The following is a 24,750-nucleotide window of genomic DNA, read 5'->3' as shown; positions in this document are numbered from 1 at the left end:
GCTTGTAAATAGTGATGGACGCAAATTGAAAAAATGCACCTTTATTTCGAAATAAAATATCGGCGCCGTAAATTGTGATATAATTTAAACGTTGTAATAACCGGGACAAATGGGCAAATAAAATACATCAGTTTTCATTACGGTAGCATGTATTAATTTTAAACTATAATGGCCAAAAACTGATAAATGAATTTTTTCCATTTATTTCTTAATCTTCCCGTTAAAATGGATTTAGAAAAAAATAATTCTTAGCAAAATGTACCACGGAAAAAACAAGATATAGATCAATTAATTGTGATAAGTAGCAATAAAGTTATTGGCGAATGAATGGGAGGTGAACTTTGCTCGGATGCAGAGGATTTTCAACACTGTAGGCTGAAGTGGTTAATCTAAATAACCTCTTACATACACATTACCTTCGTCCAGCCTGCACACACCACTGGTGGGTCTGCGCAAACAAGAGCAACATTAGAAACTGAACCACAAACATCATCTATTCCCTAGACTGTAAAATGCAAAACTCCAAATTAAGTGGCATTAGCGTGGTTTCTATTAATGTCTCTGATTCAGTCATCTTGCCATATTTAGTAAGCAAAAAACTTAGTGGTTGATTCACTATAACAAATGCCTTATCAGAGTTAACTCGTCTTATCAGAGTAGCATAGCGAGCGCTACGAACTTATGCCTGCTAATTGGCAATGACGAGAGCTTCACTAGTCCTGCTCTGAGCCCCTGTGGGTGCAATCACTTTAAAGGACATTATCCCTGCACTTTGATTGGCCCGATAGGCTGCCCGTTTATTGTGGGTGGAAAAATTGGCCAACGACTGGCCAATCAAAATTGGATGTGTTGAAGGACAACTTTCATGAAAAATTGTAAATGTTAAAATGCATAATCTGAAATGCACATTTGTTGCAGAATAAAATGCACTATAAATTGCATTTTCCTATGTCGCTGTCACTTACAGTAGATAGTGAAAATCTGAAAAATCTGTCAGGTTTTGGAGTAGTCCATTTCCTCTTGGTGGATTTTCAGTGATTTCTTTAATTACAAAAGCACTTACTGACCTGCAGTTGCACAGTCCAGCTACCAAAAAATCAGGGAGTATACACATCTATGTATAGATAATTTCCAGGGAGTGATTTTGTAAAGAATAGAGGTCATACTGAAAATCCCCATGAGGAGATGGTCTAGTCCAAAACCTGACAGATCTGTCAGCTTTTTACTAGCTACTGTACGTTAAAGCAACACATGAGAAAGGTAATTTATAGCTCATTTTACTGTGGGAGAAATGTACATTTTATATGTATGTATTTAAAATTTTACAGTTTTTCCCAATAGTGGTCCTTTGATGTATATAGTTAAAGTGAAGTTAAACACATGGGGCTCAATTCACTAAAGCGTGATAACACAGTTATTACGTGATAAAGTTTTTCACGCGCAAACCACTGTGCGCGCCTGTTGCGCGTGAACGTTTAGTGATCGCATGATAATTTTTATCGTGCGTACAGCATTGCACTTCACGCGATAAGCGCGCTTTTTACGTGATAATTACACGCGTGTTAATCAGATATGGTTTGGTACTGAAATCAGCAATGGTGCTATGAAATATGTGAGTTAATTCAATTACGTCGTAATTCATTACGTGCGATATTCTTTACACGCAGTATGTAGTTTCCTGCTATTGGACTATTTAGTGTGTATATAAAAGTTTTTTTTGAGCGGGTGAGGGGGGGTTGTTCTACGCCGATCGCGCGGTGATGCGCTGTTACTTTCATGTCAGATGCGCAACGCACCACGGCAGGTATGAAATGTCCCATAGACTTTCATTGCTTTAGCGCCCCCTGTGGTAATATAGGGTAACACAACGCAATGAAAATGCTCTAGGCCTGAAATGATGAAGTGTAAGAGTCTCATGTTATCAGAGAGAGGTACTGATAAACCTTCAGGAGGACTGACTTCTAGCTGCTGTTGCTAGTAACCGAAAACTAGGGGCTCCATTCACTAAAGCGTGATAAGCGCTTTTGCGATCGATTTCACGCACGCAAAGGTTTGCACGCGATTACTAATGACTTTGCGCGCAAAGGCGGGATATCACATGATAAACATCAGAATCCCGGTCTATCACTGCAGATCACGCGAACGGAATGCAGATCACGCGTTATAACTGCACACAGCACACTTTGCGTGCGATCGGCGTAGAACAGAACTCTCCCCTCCTGCTCAAAAAAACCTTTTATACACACACTAAATAGTCCAATTGAAAAAAGCAGGAAACTAAATTACATACTGCGCGTAAAAAATATCGCGTGTAATGAATTACGCCGTAATTGCATTAACTCACATGTTTCACAGCACCAATGCTAATTTCAGTACCAGACTCTATTTGATTAACGCGCGTGTAATTATCACGTGAAAAGCGCGCTTATCGCGTCAAGTGCACTGCTGTATGCACGATAAAAATGATCACACGATCGCTAAACTTTCACACGCAACACGCGCGCACAATGGTTTGATTTGCCATTGTTTTGCAATGGCAAATCAGATTGGATCGAATTGAATCCTGATCGGACATGTTGGATTTAATCGGATCGTAAATAGAACCGTAATCGAATTGCACGTATCGTGTAGATTGGGCTTTAGACACGCTGGCCCGATGCAATTCACTTTTTCACCTAAGTTTTCTCCTCTGTGATATTTTCAAACTTGTCAACAAAATGACTTTTAAACTACCAGCAAGCCAACAAAAACTCAAAATAATTTTGATGGTACTTTTTCAACTACTTTTTAGTACTTTCTCCATCGCAAAGTTCTAAAATGTTATTATAAATTGAAGATGAAAAATTATCTCCTAAGAGAAAACTCAGAAAGAAATTGAATTGCATATGGGCCCCTATCTCATCCTGAAGGGGAGAGGTTCAAGTCTACATGGATGGCATCTGTGTAATACCAGTCATGAGATGCTGCCTCTGTCACTTGCTGCTGTGGCTTTTTATCACATGGCTGTGGAATTTCAGACATCCTTCTTGTGAAGGGCAAGAATACAAACAGAGGAAGGAGGTACGAAGAGGTTACTTGTACAATGTATATCTCACATTTTTTTAAAATACTTAAACATTTTAACTATAGCGAAAGTCACAAAACGCGTGGTAGTCCCCAGTATTTCCACAGACTCGTACTTTAACCGCGTTATCCTACACCCCATTTTACCTTAATTAACCGTAATTACTTTTTCTATCCATTTTTTTTAGGCACAAACAAGAAAGAAAAAAAATACACTATTTTTCCAATTCCATCCCCTATAGTTTTATAATAAGCAATGCTACTATAAAAACACACACACACATTTTATTTTCCCATTTGTCTCAGCCATCACAACATTTAAAGAGAACCCGAGGTGGGTTTGAAGAATATTATCTGCATACAGAGGCTGGATCTGCCTATACAGCCCAGCCTCTGTTGCTATCCCAAACACCCCTAAGGTCCCCCTGCACTCTGCAATCCCTCATAAATCACAGCCATACTGCTGACAAACAACTTGTCAGAGCTGGCTGTGTTTATCTCTATAGTGTCAGTCTGCTGCTCTCCCCGCCTCCTGAAGAACTCCAGTCCCCGCCTGCATCCCTTCCCTCCCTGCTGATTTGAGGGAAGGGACGGGGGCAGGGACCGGAGCTATGCAGGAGGCGGGGGAGCAGCTGAGACTGACACTACAGATGTAAACAGAGCCTCACAGCACGACTGTGATTTATGAGGGATTGCAGAGTGCAGGGGGACCTTAGTGGGGTTTGGGATAGCAACAGAGGCTGGGCTGTATAGGCAGATCCAGCCTCTGTGTGCAGATAACAATCTTTAAACACACCTCGGGTTCTCTTTAAATTATACTCCTAGTACAATGTATGGCGGGCAATATAATATTTGGAAGAAAAGGTGTATTCTGTTTCGGTTTTTTCGGTTGTGTCCGTTTAATTGCAAGCCCTTATGCACTGAAATAACAGTAATATACCCTCATGACATACATATAAAAAAAATTCCCTAAGGCAACTAATGTTTTTTTTTTTTAAACTGTTTTTTTTTTTTAATTTTTTGATTGATTGAAGACGTGATTGTTTTATAACTGGGGTGGGGCTTTGGAAGGGATTAATTGTATTTTTTGTTATATTAAAAATTTGTGGTGTGTGAAATTTAACTAGAAACACTACCCTGGTTCTCCAGAAAGTGTTTATTTATTTATTTTGTTTAACTTTACTTCTCTTCCCTCTTTATGAATGGACATGGCCCCTGATTGGGGTCATGTCCATTCACTCCATGCACTGCGATTGGTTCATGGAACCCTCGGTTCCCTTTCCAAATCGCCGCTACTGAAAAGCCACCGTGTAATGGCAGGGGTTGTGTGGACATGCGCGCACACCCGCTGCTATAACACTGGACGCGTATACGCATCCAGTTAGACTTTAGAGGTTGAATCAGATTAAAGTAAAAAATACATGGCTGGGTTGATTGTCACATCCAACATTATTGTCTCCTTATTTATTATTTATTTATTTATTGTATTTATAAAGCGCCAAAGCTCCTCACCGCTGCTTCACTGCCTCCTGCTCACCACTAGTTTTTCTGTAAAAAAAATTGTACTTCTGGGTTAAAATGGCCGTGACCTTTCCAAGCATTTCCGGGTCACGGCTTCAGTCTCCTGACGAGCGTTGCACGCCCCGCACACCACCCTGCTCCAAGCACCTAACTGCACACAAGTTTTTAACTCGACTTATACATAAAAATCCAAATTGTCAGTAATTGCCAATAAATATGATACGGGATTAATCAGAAAAGTTATATAACATCAGTTCACCAGAAGAATAGTAAACACCAGCAACATGGTTATAGTAACGGTAAAAAAACCCCATAATAGTGGGTTATGGTGGTTATTGCCAGGGATAACAAAAGAAGAAGAGAAAAAATAAGAAAAACAACACAAAAAGGTCATTTAACCACTTCACAACGGAGGGGTTTTACCCCTGAAGCACCAGCGCGATTTGTACATTGCAGCGCTGCTTCCATTGATTTTTTACTGTGATATGATTGGTTATTGGGGACTGGGGTCCCCATAACCAATCATTGCACTGCAGAGCGGGGGTGTGTGCGCGCACGTGCGAGTCGCGGGGGCGCGCGATCGCGCGCTGCACGTTTGTTTACATTTCTTTGTTATCAATGGAGACTGCTTCTGTTTGAAGCAGTCTCCATTGTGTCCGCAATCGGCGCGTCTAATTGGATTTAGGAACGCTTGTTCCTAACATCCAATTAGTCACCTGCTGTGCTGGCTGGCTGGAGTGTGTGCGCGAGGTCCCCGCCCACTCCCAGCCAGTAAACAAACAAGTGCGCCTTTCTCCGTCCCTGGGGGTGAAGCGGTGCGCAGAGGGACGGAGAAATTTAGCACTGGGGGGGTAAAGTGGTTAAATTGGTCTGTCCACAAATTCAGGTAATGTGATATACAAGCGCCAGAGGTCAGGTCCCATAATACTGACATATATAAGGTACAGTAGGTGCACGTTCCTGGAGGACAATGAAGAGTCCCAGAACCTAATGTACAAAGGGCATGGCTTTTAAAAAAAAAAGAACTTCATTAAGTCCTCAGGGTGCTACATAATTGAGAAAATATGTCTCTTATGGATCCCAATACATTAATATACTTTTGTTCTGTATCCCTAAGCAAAGCAGTGAGATATTCCATCAATTTAGTCCATTGAATTTTATTTATCATAGCAGATATCGTGGGGGAGGCCATATTTTTCCAATGAGAAGTTATAGCCAGTCTGGCAGCTGTTAAAATATGCCTAGTAAGTCTCATGGAGTGATTCGTGGAATGGATTTACCCAGTTACATATAAAGGTGTTCCAAGGGTATTGAAATATCTAGGACTCTCGATATCAGAGATTGTATCTCAACCCAAAAAGGTACTATTCTTAGGCAAAACCAAAACAAATATGCTTGAGCGTACCAACATTCCCACATTCCCTCCAACAACAATTAGGCTTTGTGAAGAATCTTATAGATGTTCATGTCACTGAGTTGCCTGTTGGCTTCTTCCATATAATCAATGAAGTTTTAAATCACCACACCTCCTCCTTTGTCTGCTGAATGGACAGTAATGTTGGCCTTACATCAGGCGACTTGAGCAGGCCCAACCGACAATAATTTCAGGACGAAAATTGGTTGCATTCTAGATCGCTCATGCTGCAATATGTTGCTTGATCGGGTGCACGGCGGTAACGGCGTGCAATTTCCCACGAACGCGACAAAACCCTGACACTGTCTCCCCTAATGTAAATGTCCCCCCGGTGCCCCATGTAAAGGATACATTACCTGGGACGTGCGTGTATGCAGGAGGAGTCCCGGAAGCCAGCAGGGGACAAGCGGAGGCTGCAGACAGGTAATGTATCCTTTACAGGGGACTCCTGCGGGGACATTTACATTAGGGGGGACAGCATTGGTGCGGCGAGGCGGCACACAAGGCTGATTTCGGATCAGTTTCAGCATGAAATGGATCTGGAATCGGCCTGTGGTGTATGGGCAGCTGGCAGACCTCTCTCATCAGATTAGATAAGAGAGAGATTTGTCTTTTGGTCGAATCTGCCCACCATCTCCAGATGTATGGCTACCTTTATTTTGAGATCTTCTCTCAATGTGCTGATTGTTCTACTTTCTTCTTGGCTTAGGTTATCCTTCTATCAATGTGAGCCCTTGATGTCACGTAGGATCATCTTGTATAGGAAAAAAAGTTACAGTAGAATTTGGTCTTAGATCAGAATGGAAATATTCAGATGGCTGTGTATGGATGAGCTGAGGTTAATGGATTTTTCAAGGTGTACGTTTTGAGGCATAATTGTCTCATGAATTTATTTATATCTATAAAAGTTACCAATTTATTAAATTTCATGGTAGGTGCAAACTTCAATCCCTTGTTCAGTAATGTCATTTCCAAGTCAGTTAATGTCTTGGACCTCAAATTGAAGATCCTTTTGGAATTCTCTTTGTTTTACTCTTCTTTTGGTGGTTCTTTGATCTTCCTGGAGTTCCTGTCTGCCCTTCTTCTTCTGATGTGTCTTTGTCCCCCCCCCCCCCCCCCCCCCCCCCAAAAAAAAGGGAAGCAATGTGGTTTGGTCTTTATTTCTTACATTCCTGTGTATGGGTTTACCGCTGTTGGTTTCACTACTTTACTGTGGATTGTGGTAAAGTTTCAGATGTCATTTGATTATTCGTTATGGGGTAGTTGTTCAACCTTACTACTTATCTGAATTTTGTTGTTCTTAATTTGAACTCATAATTAGGGCTGATCTGTAGTCCATACATTTTGCATTCCCTGTTGATTCCCTCAGATTTCTCCTAAAGCTAAATACCCCCCACCTGACGGAGGAAGATGGGTCCAGCATTGTCCCCTGCAAGACGAGCATTCCACGATCCATCTTCCGGCCGGCCAGCAATGTCACACGACCGGCGCAAACAGGAAGTCAAGCGATCGCAGTATTTTGTGCGGGATCTTGAAGATCTGATCTGCCATGACCATTGTTATCACTGCACGTCACTAAATGTTGTTTGCCTGTACCCACATCGTGAGATTGCGGAAACGATGACTCCTCGCGCAAAAAATTGCTGGTCGTTGAAAAAATCGACAGAAAAATCGCCTGGTGGGACAGGCCTTAACAGTTCTGGCTTCTCTTGGTTCATGTGCAGAATATCTATTGCTTGTAGGGATCTGAATGTTCATATTTTGCACAGCACCTGCATTGGGTGGGTGTGCTTTTATAGTAGGAGCTGGCCCTAATTATTATTTATTTATAAAAGCGCCAACATATTCAGTGGCGCTGTTCAAAGTAAGAAACAAACATGGGGTACAAAATAATACAGACAATGGTATGCAACAATATACAACACACAGAGTTGGTACAAAATACAGAATTGGTAATTACTATAGTAGCGGAGGCTAAGATTGTTATACACATTGGGGCTTGATTCAATAAGACACATAGCATGCCTTATCAGAGTTAACACACATTATCAGAGTTAACACGCCTATCAGAGTCAACATGCCTTTTCAGAGTAGCATAGCGAGCGCTACTAACAAATGAAGTTACAATGTTTCAAAGATACAAGAATGTCTCCATGTACAAATTATACAACTGTTTTTTGTTACATATATTTGTTGATAAAATGTTACAGTTTTATATCAACTGTTATAGGTAGTTTTATACACATTAATAGCACATTGAACACGCTAATAGCACATTGAAAAGACCAAAAAAACACAGTTTATTATACTATATATCCAAATCCAGACTTGTCCAAAAGTAAATCCTTTATCCACGTTTCACCATGTATAACACAGGCCTCAACTTACAAAACAAATTTATCTTAAAGAGAATCTGTATTGTTAAAATCGCACAAAAGTAAACATACCAGTGCGTTAGGGGACATCTCCTATTACCCTCTGTCACAATTTTGCCGCTCCTCGCGGCATTAAAAGTGGTTAAAAACAGTTTTTAAAAGTTTGTTTATAAACAAACAAAATGGCCACCAAAACAGGAAGTAGGTTGATGTACAGTATGTCCAGACATAGAAAATACATCCATACACAAGCAGGCTGTATACAGCCTTCCTTTTGAATCTCAAGAGATAGTTTCTTTCCCCCTGCAGCTATCTTCCACTGAAGTGTCAGGCTGTTTCTTCCTGCAGAGTGCGGACAGCTCTGCCTGTATGTAATTCCTCAGTATGTGAAAGCCCAGCCAGCTCAGAGGAGGATTTATCCAGCTTGTAAAAGATAAGAGAGAAGAGAGAAGCTGCCCTAATCTAAATAATACACAGGCAGTGTGCAGAGAGGGGCCTGGAAGGGGGAGATGCATCATAGAACCACAACACTGAAGAACTTGGCAGCCTTCCAGACACAGGCTGACAAGTCTGACAAGAGAGAGATAAGTTGATTTATTACAGAGATGGTGATAGTAGAACGTGCTGCAGTAAGCCAGAACATATTATAATAGCTTTTGGAACTTGTAGGATGATAAAAAACAGGATGTAATTTTTGTTACGGAGTCTCTTTAAGGTGTGTACACACATACAACAACAATTGATACCTACTGGAACGATCGTTTCAAACGACTATGGTCGGCTGTGTGTACAAGGCTTTACAAATAATCCCCTGGAAGACTGTTTGTAAGTAGGGGAGGGTCTGTTATACAATATTTACTAAAATGTGATAGCTGTACTCACTTTTTCCAGTTATTTGTATAATATCATGCTTAAAGTGAACCTGAGGTGAGAGAGCTATGGGGGCTGCCATATTTAATACCAGTTGCTTGGCTATCCTACCGATTCTCTTAGCCATAGACCCTGAACAAGCATAACAGCAGATCAGGTGTTTCTGACATTATTGTGTGACATTGATCTGACAAGATTAGCCGCATGCTTCTTTCTGGTGTACTTCAGACACTACTGCAGCCAAATAGATCACCTGGGCTGCCAGGCAACTGGTACTGTTTAAAAGGGAATAAACATGGCAACCTCGATATACTGTTAAAAAAAATATGGCAACCTCCATGTCACTCTCACCTCACTATAAAGAAGACACCTGAATTTCCTCAAAAGTTTACACCAAAAATACATTCAGCTACTGCCTGTGTTTGTGGGTTTCTCTCTCTGCCTGCAGCTGATAGGATACAGCATAGTGCTATGAGAGGAGGTGCAGCCAGGCATGGAAATTGCATGATGTATTTTCTGCTTCTTATATTTCCTCAGGGAATGTCCTGTAATACTGACCATCCGCAGTCCACTAATCACTTCTCTATCCCTCAGGACATACCATCGCTGCGCTGCAGGGGGGACACCACTCCCAGCCCTTTCCAGTTTTTCCTGCCTCTCAGTTCCGGACTCCAGCTCCCCCCATCGGTGTTCCTGACTCCCCCCAAGGAGAAGAGGCTGTCCCTGGAATACACAGAGCAGAAGCAGCTGGTGTGCCAGTGGGCAAAGGTAAAGGTCACCTCCTGGAGGCCCCACAGGACCTCTGTGTGCTTAGATGTCCACCTGCCTGTTCTCTATCCCGCTGTCACATTCCATTATCTGCCTCTGTTTCATCACACTGCCCCCCCCCCCCCTCCTCTGAGTGCTGCATTCCTGGCTAGGCTCACCTCTGACCTCTGACCTTGCAGTGTAACCGCCTGTTTGAGCTCCTGCAAGAATTAGTGGATCATGTTAATGATTTCCATGTGAAGCCAGAGAAGGATGCCGGATATTGCTGTCACTGGGAGGGATGCGCCCGCCGGGGGAGAGGATTCAACGCCAGGTGAGACACAGAACTTTACATTATTATTATTGATTTATAAAGCACCAACATGTTCCGTGGTGCTGTACAAAGTAAGAAACAAACATGGGGTACATAATAATACAGATAATGCTGTACACCAGTATACAAGATACAGAATTGGTAGACATAGTAAAAACAGTGACAAAAGTAACATGAGGTACAGACTAACCAGCAAGCTCAGGGTGAACCAGAACTCATTGGAGTGTGTGAGGGGCTACAATGGTCCTAAAAGCCCCCTTACTTTGCATATATTCAGCAGTGATGCACTGGGAGACATCTCAAGCTCACTCCAACCTGAATTATCGCAAATTCTTTCTGTTTTAGGAAAGCAAACTTTTGTTTTCCATAACATCTTAGTAAGGGGGCTTTTAGGACCATTGTACACACACCAATGAGTTCTGGGTCACCATGAGCTTGCTGGTTAGTCTGTACCTCTCGGTGTTACAAGCCCTACTCCATAGAGCCGAATTAATCCATGTCATGCACTGATGATGATCAAACAATCCGAAACAGTCTGTATGCATGTTGGATTATTATGGCTCTGTACAAATTAACAAGCTGACACATCATTGCATTCCAGCGGTTCTGGAGGTGTGTTTAGCTTCTAAGGTAACAATGGTTAATTTGCATATATTCAGCAGTGGTGCTCTGGGAGACATCTCAAGCTCACTCCAACCTGAATTATCGCAAATTCTTTCTGTTTTAAGAAAGTAACATGAATAAAATGTTGCGTTTTTTAAATCATCTGCCTTTTTCTTAACAGGGAAAAATTCTGTATTTTTTTTTTTAAACAAACCACATGTAAAATGCATAGGGGTTTTTCCCCCGTAGGAAAGCACTGTATGCGAAATGCATGCTATATTATGTGTTAAGATCCAACATGTTGTGCAATTTTAAAACAGTACATTGCAAATCATAGAGAGCTGTGATTTGCAATGCAGCTATAGACTTTCATTATATGCGCATTCAAGTTTGTTTCCATTAGTCGGGAAATCACACGAGATTAAAAAAACTCCATGTGATCCCAGCCTGAACAGGCATGCAGATCAGGTGTTCTGACTGAAGTCTGACTGGATTAGCTGCATGCTTGTTTTAGGTGTCTGGTTCAGACACTACTGCAGCCAAAGTGATCAGCGGGACTGCCAGGCAACTAGTATTGCTTAAAGTGAACCCAAGGTAAGAGAGCTATGGAGGCTGCCATATTTATTTCCTTTTAAGCAATACCAGTTGCCTGGCTATCCTGCTGATCCTCTGCCTCTAATACTTTCAGCCATAGACCCTGATAAAGCATATACAGATCAGATGTTTCTGACATTATTGTCAGATGTGACAAAATTAGCTGCATTCTTGTTTCTGGTGTGATTCAGACACTACTGCAGCCAAATAGATCCGCAGGGCTGCCAGGCAACTGAAATAAATATGGCAGTCTCCATTTATATATAGCAAGCCATATACCTCTTACTTGTCATTTCAGTATGAAAAACATAGCTTATCAGCTCACAGCAGTCATTGGTTGATGGTTAATAATATTGTGATATTGTGGGGCTGCATGCAGACACTTTTTATTAGTAAAAGCACCTTGCTTTTACTTATGGCATACAAGGTACCGTACTCTACTGCTCTTATTAGTAGTAAATAGTGCATTTTTTTTTGTGTTTAGCAGATAATCACTGATTACTGAAGCTCTAGTAAATGAGGCCCACTGATATGGGATAGTAATTACTAAATCTATGACAGTGTTTAGTGCCACAGTAATCTTTCTTTGTCATGTGAAGTGTTCAGGACTATGATGACAGTCAGATCAGGAGTGCTTACAGCATGTGACCTTACACAGCTCTGTCCACCCCGCCTGCAGTAGCTGATCTTCATGCTCCAGTGCTCGGGTCAGGAATGTACAAGTGACCAGAGTCTCTCCCCAGGGCAATGACATTACCGCTTGCACAGTGCTGGTGGAGGACGGGTGCTGGTATAGGCTGGCATGCGTGTTTCAGCCACACATCTTCACACACGAGGCCAAACACACAGGGAACATGCCAGATGGGGTTCAAACAAGGCAGTTTACTGATCTGAAACTCCGTGGGGCTGATTGACTAATGTTAGCACTGTGTTAACAGCGAGCGTTATCAGCTGTTACGAGCACTATAAAACTAGGTGTGTCTTAATTAGTGTCATTGCATGCTATGTCATGTGACAGACAGCCTATTGGGCCAATCAGAGTGCAGGGATCAGGTCCTTTAATGTGACTGGACCAGCTAGTGATAATGCCAGGAGGAGTGGAGCCGCATTATGTTGGTAGCGGTCGCTATGCTGCAATTCAACGGCATAGCGTGCACTGACTGCCCGGTCCCCCATTACCCACGCTGTGATGCCAATAGGGCTGGTAGCATGCAATGACACTAATTAAGGCACTCTTAGTTTTATAGCGCTTGTAACAGCTGCTAACGCTCGCTGTCAAAGTCAATAAAAGTCAATGAAATCACACGTTTTGGTGATAATTCATTATCTATAACTTGCTAGAAGTCAACAGGCTTGATATCAGTATTGCTTCTTTCTTGACTGCAGTCTCCTTTCTGTGTTGATTACAGTCTGACTCCTATTCTGTAAATTCCTGTTTTATCAGCTTGCTTAAAGGGGGAGGTCAGAAGGAGGCCCATCCTGTTGGAGCTCTTCTGCTAAACTAACTTCTTGCCATCCTCTCCTCTCTTGCCACCCTCTCTGTAGACTCGACCACGTCAGCCCACCACACGGATCAGTCGAGTTTATAAACAGAGGGGGGAACTGACGGGAGGAAGGTAGATGAGCAAAATAGCTTGAAAAAAGACAAACCTTCTACTCAATAGTAACATGCAGGACCTTATAAAGTACCCCTGGCAGACCACAATTACTGAATGAAGCCCATGATGGGCTAGATTACCTCCTCCTGATTGTTCTGGCCCTGCTTGTTGTCCTTGGGGTCTCCAGGGCTGGATCTCTCATGAAGCAAGGTGAAATATTTGCATTAGGTACAGTAATTATAGGGGCAGCATGTTTGTACTGATCACACTTACAGCATGCAGTCAGAGTAGGAGGAGAAGCTAGAGGAGAGCGAGATGAAGAGGTCATCATCTGGGAGGAAAAGCAGCTTGTTGTGCTGTGTGAGGAGTCTGACAGTGAGGGGGGGGGGGGGGGGGAGACAGGAGTGCAGCAGTGTTTTATTTGACCTGCACAGCAGAAGGGAGGAGGTGGCACTGCTGTCCTGACTGAGGAGAAATGGAGTGGCTGAGGGTGAGTAGTTTGTCACACACTCACAACCAGCCAATATGCTATTGTGTTGAGCTGCAGCATGTCATGTGAGAACATTAAATGAAGCGGAGTAAATTGTCGGTTGCTGTGCGATCATTCCAAATTGGGGTGGGGGGGCGCATCCTCACGAGTTTTCCACAGGCAGCAAATAGTCTAGAACTGGCCCTGGGGGTCTCCCTTGTTTTTTGTTCTTGTTTTCTTCATATTTGATGGGATACTTTTCCCCAAGTGGCACCATCAGATTGAGTACTGGGCAGGTGCAGTTCCGATTTACGCGGGCACAGTTCAAGCGAGTGCTCGTCCATGACAGGTTTCTTTTACTGCAAAGGTGCAATTCAAAGCTTGCGCAATTCAGAATTCTTCTGCACCACTCAGAGTAACTTCAGGGCGGCTTTGGAGATAAGAGGACCGGGCATAGGGGACCCCAAGGACAATGAGCAGCAGCAGTACACTCAGGATGAGGTAATCTAGCTTATGAGCCCAAAGCTACTCAAAACATGAACAGCTCAGTTCTAAGGCTGGTTTTACACTGGTTTTGTGTGATGCAGTGCAAGTACCGCATCACACTGCAGATATGAAGCTTCACATGACCCTGTGCCACAGTGTGGCGACAGAGTCATATGCATATGTCTGCCCCTGGCTAGTAACATACTCCCTGCTGGGCAGGAAGTACTTCACTGGGACACTGTTTTTCAAACTGTTTAGAGAAGTCACACTTGATTACCTTAACACCTTCCGCTGGATAAATAAGAGGGAAGGGGAGGGGGGAGAATGGCAGCTCCTACAGCTATTAGAAACCAGGGCAAACTGTGAAAAAAAAGTTGCTTGGATCCCTTTAACCACTTGCCGACCGCACACTCATACCGTGCGGCAGCAAAGTGGTAGCTGGAGGACCAGCGACGCAGATCTGCGTCGCCAGGTGCCTCCCTAATTAATCAGGAAAGGCCGCTCGCGCGAGTGGCCGTTTCCTGTTAGATCACGGAGCGGGTCTCTGTGAATAGCCTGCAAGCCGCTGATCGCGGCTCGCAGACTAAATGTAAACGTAAGAGACGTATGTCTCCTTTGTTTACATTGTACGGCGCTGCTGCGCAGCAGCGCCGTAAGGCAGATCGGCGATCCCCGGCCAATCAGCGGCCGGGGATCGCCGCCATGTGACAGGGGACAGCCTGTCACTGGCTGCACAGGACGGATAGTGTCCTGTGCAGCCCCGATCACCAGGGGGGACAGGTAGGAGAGGGAGGGGGGAATTTTGCCTTGGAGGGGGGCTTTGAGGTGCCCCCCCCCCCGCAACATACCTGCAGACCGGAGCGATTAGACCCCCCCCTGCACATCATCCCCATAGGGGGGGAAAAAAGGGGGGCGATCTGATTGCTCTGGGGACTGCAGAGCCCACCCAGCACAGATCATAAAAAGTAGTGCTGGTCCTTAAGGGGGGGTAAAGGCTGGGTCATCAAGTGGTTAATAATGTCAAGATTTGCTTTAAGAAACAAAAACTCTAGTCCGTATAGATGTTTAGCCTGGTTATTGATTGTTCCTGTGTTTACTCGCTACTAATATGTGTGTTATGGCATGAAGTAGATCTGACAGGATACTTCTGTGTGGAATATGCAGGTACAAGATGCTCATCCATATTAGAACGCACACTAACGAGAGGCCGCACTGCTGCCCGACCTGCCACAAGAGCTTCTCGCGGCTGGAGAACCTGAAGATACACAACCGCTCTCACACGGGTATGACTCCTGCCAATCTCGGCTCTCCGGAATATACGTATGTACTTGTGTGAAGTGACTAGCGGGAGAGCACCTTCTGATTCTCTCCTAGCAACCATATCGTCTACCTTTCAGATGTTCTAGCCTGCCCTAGTAACAGGAATGTGATAGGCTGATTGGTTACTTGAAGGCAATGCATACGCTTCATACCAAGACCATTGCTAGAGTTATAGATGGGGCACTCTAGGACACCATGATAAAAAAAATTGAAATAGGACTGAACATATTTTGAGGTTTTCATTGACGATATCACACTACATTGCTGCATTTTTAACCCTAAGATCAGTCTCCCAATCCCTGTTGCTGAAAAACACCCCCACAGCATGATGCTTTCACCATTCTAAACCTTTAGCAGCCAATTTATTTAGAGGTTTGAGAGTGCTATAGGCCAATTTATTTTAACACTTTAATGTATTACTTCCCTTGCTTCTAATTAGTACTGCTGTAATGGGTATGTATTATAGCCACTTGTCACTAGGGGGCAGTGTGAGACAGTAACAGAGGTCAATGCATTAGTAGATTCCACAAGTCATATTTGTCTTCTTCTGAGATATTCTTTTTGTCTTTTTCTGCAGGAGAGAAGCCGTACATGTGTCCCTACGAGGGCTGCAACAAACGCTACTCCAACTCCAGCGACCGCTTCAAGCATACACGCACTCACTACGTTGACAAGCCCTACTACTGCAAGATGCCCGGATGTCAGAAGCGTTACACGGACCCGAGCTCCCTGCGCAAGCACATCAAGGCCCATGGGCACTTCATCTCACACCAGCAACGCCAGCTACTAAAAATTCACCAGCCCCCCAAACTGTTAGCCACGGGAGACAGCAGCTATGCAAGCAGTGCCCAGCTTATCATTCCAAATCCGGCAGCCATTTTTGGAAACCAGACACTGCCAATCCCACTGACACCAGGACCATTAGACCTCAGCTCACTGGCTTGTAACGGGGTGGCCTCAGCCTTGGCTGGGTTACAAAACCCCATGCTGACACTGGCGGGGTCACCTCTGAACCTGGCAAAGGGTTCGCTGTTGTCTCAAGCTTACACAGCAGCAGGACTCGGCCTGCCTCTGGTCTCCTTGGTAACATCAGGGAAATCGGAAAATGAAAAGCGGCTTAAAGCTCAAAAGTCAGAAAACGGTGAGAGGACTGAAGGATCCAAGATGAGGGCCAATTCCATAGATGGTCTCTCTCTCCTGCCTGGTGGGGTGTTAGATCTTTCCCCCAACATGGGCTCAGATTCCCTTCTTCCAGGATGGGTGGTCATTCCTCCTGGGTCTGTGTTACTGAAACCAGCAGTGGTCAACTGAGGCCGCTGCAAATTGACAACTGTGCCCGCTAAGCCTACTCACACGCCCTGCCCAGGGCATTGACCTGGTTACATTTCCAGCCGTGTGATTCCCACAGACCTCTTGCACAAGTAACAATTCAGAGAATGTGCTCCTTCAGCTTTGTGAACAGATGGTGGCACCATTCTAAGGAAGGGAGGAGACCGGATTTATATTTTGCGTTACCTGCAGAATGGCTTTTCCCTTTCGTAAGTGGGACCAAAACCGGCAGGAGGAATGCCAAATGCAAATGTGATTATGATATGGTAAAGACAATTTCTGAGGACTCTTCTGTAAAGAAATCTGATGGAGAGAGCTTTGGAGGACTGAGGAGGAGAATGAAGCACTTTGTGAGGTTTAGAGGGTCTCTGAGGCCAGGTGAAGTTACCTTGTCAACTTTCGTTTCTCAGAAATCACGAGAGAAGGTGCTACAACCTTCTGAGAAAAGCAATAATTTGGGAGATGCTCAGATCGAGCTGACTCTGATATGACAAGAGGGAGCGGAGCGTGGATAGTCTTGGGGGACTTGCAATCTCTTATCCACTCTCCAATTCTCTGCAGTGCTTATCATCTCTGATATAAATCCGTCTGTTTATCCTTTAACTTTCTTCAATTCATATAGCTCTTTGCAGGACTGATCTTCTCTTGGGCCTGTATTAGTCCCATTCTGCTGAATTTCACATCAAAGGCCATCCCTTGTACATATGAGTATTATAACCAGAGCTGAGAGAAAACTAAGCGTTCATATCCCTAGAATGGGAGGCAGGGTCCAAATATGTCCTCCAGAGGCAGAAAATCTCTGTTAGTGAGTGATTATGGTCCCTCAGGGACATGACTTTGGACCCTGAGCCCATCAACATTAAAGTGAAACTTTACGCAAAACTTATGAAATGTTGGGTGAAAACAGGTGATACACCTGATTGTGCACATTACTAACCTCATCCTGTACCCTCAGTCTGGCCTCTACTGTAATTTGAATTTTTTTTTCTTGATGGCCATTATTCATATTTGTGCCTTCAGAGTCCAGGAGGGCAATGGCACCGCTCACAGGCCCCTCCCCCATCTTTATCAGTGAACGATATGGAGAATGCACTCCAAATAGGGTAACAAAGAAAACTGGTTGTGCCCTGCTGGCGACAGTTAAAATTTCCCACCTGGCGTCAAAGATGGCAATTAAAGGAGAGCTCCATGAAGCTAAGTTGTCTGGTATCATTGTGGCCCAGAAAGATCATTTGCGATGACACCTGGGAACATTGTTGGAAGCATTGTAGACATGCCTGTTCTCTCTTATGGTGGGGGAGGGGCAGCAGAAAGATACATTGCTGCAAGGACTACAGTCAATGATTAGAGGTTGTTAGATCCAATATGGTGGATCACTAACAACGTTATCGGTGGTGTCAGGGGACTCCTTCACTCACACTACATTTCCAAATGCTCATTCCACAAATAGACATTCCAACAGCTGACCAATGAAAATCTATTTTGTGTTGGTGTGTGCCTCCACCCAAAGGCTACATACGCAAGTCATGCTAAACGCGGCCAAGGGGCGGTCTCAGCAAGAACTAAAGGATCTTTAAATAAAAGCGATTCTGAATAGTATTATTCACCCCCACCTTAACTTGCCTGAAATCTGGTCCATCATGGGCTGTACCATTATCCCTCTTCCCCCTCCTCAAAGCAACAGTACACATCACTCCGCTATGGCATCTGTACAGCACTCATGCCCCGCATTGCCGCCTGCAGGATCGAGCACGAACCTAATGAGTGACACTAATAGTACTTATGTACGTAGCTTTAGGTTACATCCCTTTGTGATGATCCACAAATCCAGCCCTTCATTATGATCCACAAGGCTCCACCACCTCATGCAGACCCTTCAGATCGCTGCTGCCAACGTGATTTTGTGACCAGGCATGTCCCCCCAGCACACCTGAAAAAAAACTGCTGGGGGGGGGGGGGGGAGGGGGTGGAAAGTGTTTAAGCATAATACAATTATTATCTTTAGTCTGCACAGTTACCCCCATAAAGACATGCATGTTGCCTCTGCTGAGCCTCATTTACTGTACTGCGGAGGGAGGAGAACACCCGGTGGGATTACAATAACAATAAGCCAAACAATATCCAGTGCAGTCAGTTGCGATGCCCACAATCAGAGGACAGGGAGGACTGAACAGGCCGTCAAATGACAACCACAATGCTCATAAACAATTGTCTCAGATGACAAAAGTCTAATGTCTGTACAAGGCTCAGTAACGATCTCCCTGGGATCCTCAGATCCAGACTTCAGGAGCTCTTCTTTAAGGCCTGGTGGAAGGTCAGAATTCACCTCATCCCACCTAAAACTAAGTTTAAAAAAAAGAAAAGAAAAAGTTTTAGCTAGAGTTTCACACACAAATTTCTGTACTGTCGTTTGTAACCCTAATCTCATTAATGCCGGTATCTGAGCCCTTTCCTGACTTCAGCTGTGCCGAGAGCTGCCACCGAGAGCGGTTCGATTTTCTCTGCATTATGTGTATAACAACCTGTCTGTGGCGGCGCGATTGATCTCCGGGAAGGGCCCAGACACCGCTCAGCCTTCATCTGCGTCTCCTGTGGAAGATAACGAGACACCAGTCGCTGAACAGCATTTAACGCTTTCCTAGGCGCGCTCATTAAGCGCTCAGGCGGCCACTGATGATAGGAACGGTCACAATTAGGTAACCATGAGATCTGCTTGTCCCTAATACAGTCGCCAAACACAGGATGAAGGCATGACCTGTCCTTTTGTCTTGGTGCCACCATTCCAGCATTGTTCCCTTCTCCGTCAGCCAATCACACGACTGATCCAAGAGATGTCTGAAACCAACCACCCCCTCACTAGTGACGATGGGACAGTGTATGGCCGGTCTTACATTGTTCCTACATTCTACTGATTCATCTTTTCTCGCTCAAATTAGCCTTTGCACTAACCTTCTCTCCGCACTTTCCCATAATCCTCTCTGTCAGTCATTTATGTTTCCACGTAACATTCCTGTTAAGTCGAGAACTCAGCTCCCCTCCCTCCTTCCCGTTCTCTGGATTTTCCCTGACAACGCATTCAGGCGCAGTGAGTGCTGCTTCTCGATGCTTCTCTGGAGAGCGCGCCAAAAAACCTTTTCGCTTTTGGAAATCAGAATCCCTATATAACCCTCATTTAAGGACATGCGGGGAGGAAGATGTCGGCTGGCTCCAGCAGTGATGGAGCTGCCCAAGCTATCTTATAGACTGTGAGAGTGGTGTGCAAGTGTGACTGAGGCGCTGCTGAGGGGCCCTGACTGACTGAAGGGCGCCTGAGGAGGTGTAGTGAATACTTCACAGATGTGGCAACAAGAAAGCTTCTAGGCTGCCTCTGTCAGGTCAAAAGGAAAACTGTTAATGCTAAAGCAATCCTGTGAGTTTTGCTACAGTCAATTTGGAATACTTACCTTCGGAGGGGGAAGCCTCTGGATTCTGGAGAGGATTTCCCCATTCTCCTCAGCCAGGCCGGTCCAGCCATGAGATCCTCAAAGCGCAGCCACTCTGGACCTGTGCAGCAGCACGAAACCACTCGGGCTTCAGCAGAAAAAAGCGAGCCCGATCAGGTCAGTGCTACTGTGAAGGTGGTTTGCGCATGCACAGCACCATGGACCCGATCAGGCTCTGCTTTTTTCACCAAAGCCGGAGCTGGTCTGTGCTGCTGCACATGCGTGAGCAGCAATTTATTTTTCAGAGGTCTCAGCGCTGGAATGAAGTGGTGGAGGAGGATGGGTGGAGCCTCCAGAGGCTCCCAAGGTTTGTACCCCACTGCAGGCACAGTCTTTCTATAACTAAATGAATTACACCTAAATTAAGTTTTGTACGAAAAAAAAATATTGCAGTCTTTGCAAAATATTAAAAGGAAAATAGCTGTTTGCACCCTCACAGACCCCCATCTGCCTACTCACTACTGGTCAGTCTTAACAACTCCTCCTTTATTCAAATAGTATGTCACACCCAACTGTTGATGGCCTATCACAGCGTTCCTTACCTAGTAGGGAGGTGTGGCCTCAGACTGTAGTGAGCTGGCACCAGGAGGTTGTTGAGGAGAAGATGAGGATCTGTGAATTGGTGAAGCTGGTATTTTCCTTTTTATTTGGTAAAAACTGCAGTTTTTTTTTCTTACAAACCATTTCATCTCCTAATTAATTTAAATGATTATTCTGGACCATTCAATGGGTAAAAGAAGCAACTGAATTTGGGGTTTACCAGCAGATAGCTGTGATTTGCAGTTATGCTGCCTCTTGCATTGGCAGTAATGTGTTGTTTGGCAGTGGGACTGTCTCCAGGAACATCACAGCGATAATGATGTACAGACCTGGGCGGTATGTGTGCTCCCCCTATATGTCTCTGTGTTCCATACAAAAATCTCTAAGGATAATATAAACAGGCATGTAGGGGCTGCTTCAAAAGAGAGGAAAATTAACTAACTCTAGCAACCAGACGCTACTAGCGCTTAATGGTGAATTCTGATTGGTTCCTGTGGATCAAGGCACTTTACTAGAATTGAATGTATGTTTCCTGTAGAAAAGGAATTGATTAATTTATAAGGTTACATTCCAACTCACAGTGAAAATGTGATAGACCAGTATTGCCAGTATTTGTATTGCTCCAGACCAAATGCCAGTTACCAGCACAAAACAAGACAGTCTCTGTAATCTGCCTGAGGCTGTTATCAGCAATGAGCTCAGGCACAAAACAAGACAGTCTCTGTAATCTGCCTGTTACTAGCTCTGAGCTCAGGCACAAAACAAGACAGTCTCTGTAATCTGCCTGTTAGCATTGAGCTCAGGTAGAAAACAAGACAGTCTCTATAATCTGCCTGTTACTAGCCCTGTTTTCAGGCACAAACCAAGACAGTCTCAGTAATCTGCGTTATTAGCACTTAGCTGAGGCAGAAAATAAAACAGTCTCTGTAATCTGCCTGTTACTAGCTCTGAGCTCAGGCACAAAACAAGACAGTCTCTGTAATCTGCCTGTTCCCAGCACTGAGCACAGGCAGAAAACAGGACAGTGTTTGTAATCTGCCTTTTACTAGCCATGAGTTCAGGAAAAAAACAAGACAGTCTCTGTAATCTGCCTGTTATCAGCACTGAGCACAGGTAGAAAACAAGACAGTCTCTGTAATCTGCCTGTTATCAGCACTGAGCTCTTCACAAAACAAGGCAGTCTCTGTGATCTCAACTCTTTACGAGAGGGATAGTTATCGCTGACCAATAGGAGTACACTGGTGGAAAAAAACATCTATTTGTGAAAGTTCTCTTTCATGCAACTACAGATATCCCTTTTCAACTGGCCACCAATTCATGTGAAGCTTTTCCAAAATGTAGGACACTTGGGTATGATGAATGATAAGGTTATTTGCCATACTAACCAAATGCCAGTAATACTGAACAGCCAGAGGTTCAGCTTTAAATAGACTTTGAGTCCTACTCAGTGGGAGGCTAGCACTTGCAGTTAGGTAGGTAGCCAGCCAATCAGAATTAAACTTTCCTTTTCTGACCTACTTGAGGGAAAAAAACATTTACAGTCAGGAGTAGTTAGTTCAGTTGTACATTACTGATAGACAAGCCTATAGGAATTGTACTCTACGACACATACTTTACATACAGTACTGTATATCATTATTGCTGGTACTTTAAGGGCAGCTTTAGACAAATACATGAACCCAGTTTTTAGTTCACAAGTCATGTAATCATTTTTTCAATTCAGTCTGTGTAATTACTCACACAATACTTAGCTGTAAAACGCTAGCTGAAAGTTATGATCAGTCTTAAAGCTTACCTGAACTGAGGTTGGCAATTCACTAGCCTATGGCACTATTACCAGTACTGCCACCTGCAGTGTATTGGAGGTTGTGCAGTTAATGCAACCTGCAGTACACAAGTAACGTGAACGTTGCTACAGTAGCATGCTAATTGCACAATACACTGCTGGTGGCGGTATTGTTAATATTGCCAGGCCATGCCTGCGCATGTCGACATTACCATAGGTTAGTGAATCAACCCCATGATGAGATAACCATGGATACATATAGAACTAAGCCTACTTTCACCCTGCCTGTGTCCATTATTCTTAGCACTGAAAGTGTTAATAGAGCAATGTTATCGGTTTTGCAAATGAAGCTGTGGAACAGGAAGTCGAATGCATCCACGGCTCTGGAGAGTAAACAGAATAAAATTAGTTTTGTCTGGGTGAGAAAATGCTGCTGTTAACAAAAGCTGAAAAGTTTCTATGTTGGAAGCTGAATGAACCAGATTGTATGTCACACTGAAATGGCTGCTATGTGAACTTAAAATTTAACGCCATCAATTGAAAATAGAGAGGTTCAATCTACTGTTGTAAAATGTATCTTCAGTTCAGGTTTTACTTGTGTTTATGGAGTGTTGAATCCTGCAAATAGTGTGTAGTGTAAAGGGAAGGCAAGAGACGGGGCAGTGCCACAGAGGACCACAACCTCTGTAAAGTGTTATCACTATCTTAATGTACTGCAGCTATAGCAGCAGGGGCAGTTGCATCATAAGGGTATGTACTTCATACAGAACTGACAAGTAAAATGGATTCTATGTATGTGTTTCAAGCGTTTATGTAGCCTGGAGCTGCCCTTTAATTACGTCTGTTTCCTCTGGACTCATTACTGGAGTATCACTGTACTGGCATGAAGGTTGAAGTTGAGCTGAGGAGCCCAGGATATTGTTCCCGATTTACTAGAGTGAAGTCCTAATTCAAGGGAGTGATGCTCTGCGTGGCTCCGCCCACCAGAGCAATGATCTGCAGGCAGCAATGATGAAGTGCCTTCTGTATCATAACTGAGCTCCCGCCCCCTTCATGTCTGTCCTCAATCTGTGTCCAAGCCAAGACAGCTCTTTAATAGGTGTGCATGAGAGATGCTGCGTGACTGCGTCATGACGAGACCGCCCCCTCGAGTGCGGAGATTGTCCTGTAAGCTCCCTAAGGGGCGAGCTGCCAACGAGATGCCACCCTGACATGGGGGCATTTATTCAACTATTAAAACTTAATAAAAAATACAACAGCAGAAGTATTTTGTGTCTGATTCTGTCTCCTGTTACTGTGTCAGCTGCTCAGTTCCAAATGTGAAGTCACTGCATACAGGAGGGGTGTAACATGAGAAAGAGTGCTTCCAGTGTAAAAGACAGAGTCTGTCTTAAAGTGTACCAGAGATGGGACTTCAAATAAAAAGTGTACATACTTGGTGCATCTGCCAGGCTTATCGCTTCCTCACCGTCCTCCTCAGCCGCCTGGTTTATCCGCAAATGGTCCCAGAAAACCCTCCAGTCGGGCCCAGTCAGTGCAGACGCAGTACGGCCACGCGAGCTCCTGTCGCCATGAGCGTTCGGCGCCTATGCAGTAATACTGCACTGCCACAGAGCGGTCCTGGCAACAGGAGCACGGCGGGGGAAGCGCATGCGCAGTTGGCCCCAGTCCAGAGGACTTTCTGGTGCAAATTGCAGAAGAACGAGAAGGCAGAGGACTGCGAGGGAGCGATAAGTCTGGGGAGGGCTGGAGAAAGCCTCAAGCATGTATATTTAACGCTGCAGGATTGGGGAGGGGAAGGGAGAATTACCAAATTCAATGTAATTAAGACACAGGTGATTACATTTTATTTAACCCAGAGACCCCCCCCCCCCCCAATCCTGTATCATTCAGACACAGGCTGGCATGACAGGCTCTGTCCTTTTTGCATCATATGCTCTAAGCATTTATCATATCTTTTTACAAGGTTTTCAAGTCCTTTGTTGCAATAGCATCACACTCACTGAGGAATTGGGGATAGGTGGGGGGTTGGGTGCTTCATGTTAACGCTGCTGAAGAAACTGTTTCTGGCGTTCTGAAGTCATGGGACAAGCACTGCAGAGAGACGAGAATGACCTGACAGATGCAGCTTAAATTACGCTGAAATAATACCATACATAGCAAATAAAAGCAAACGGCTGTTACGACCCTTGTATATTCTGTGGACTATATATTTAAGA

At 44.2% G+C, this 24,750-nt stretch overlaps 1 protein-coding gene across 5 annotated transcripts in view; it reads left to right on the top strand.

Moving 5' to 3' along the window:
• Positions 1-23,795, top strand: part of GLIS2 (GLIS family zinc finger 2) — a 120,831-nt gene extending 97,036 nt beyond the window's left edge. For all 5 annotated transcript variants that reach the window (XM_068244183.1, XM_068244182.1, XM_068244181.1 and 2 more), the window contains exons 4-7: positions 9,838-10,011; positions 10,191-10,324; positions 15,239-15,357; positions 15,972-23,795. In XM_068244183.1, coding sequence (XP_068100284.1) covers positions 9,838-10,011; positions 10,191-10,324; positions 15,239-15,357; positions 15,972-16,705 — 1,161 coding nt within the window. In that variant the 3' untranslated portion in view covers positions 16,706-23,795. The remainder of the gene's footprint in view (positions 1-9,837; positions 10,012-10,190; positions 10,325-15,238; positions 15,358-15,971) is intronic.
• Positions 23,796-24,750: the final 955 nt, after the last annotated feature.

Source organism: Hyperolius riggenbachi, chromosome 7 (assembly GCF_040937935.1).
Source record: "Hyperolius riggenbachi isolate aHypRig1 chromosome 7, aHypRig1.pri, whole genome shotgun sequence".
Taxonomy (NCBI): domain Eukaryota; kingdom Metazoa; phylum Chordata; class Amphibia; order Anura; family Hyperoliidae; genus Hyperolius; species Hyperolius riggenbachi.
Note: the sequence above shows the minus strand (reverse complement) of the source record. Positions and strands in the feature narration are given on the sequence as shown.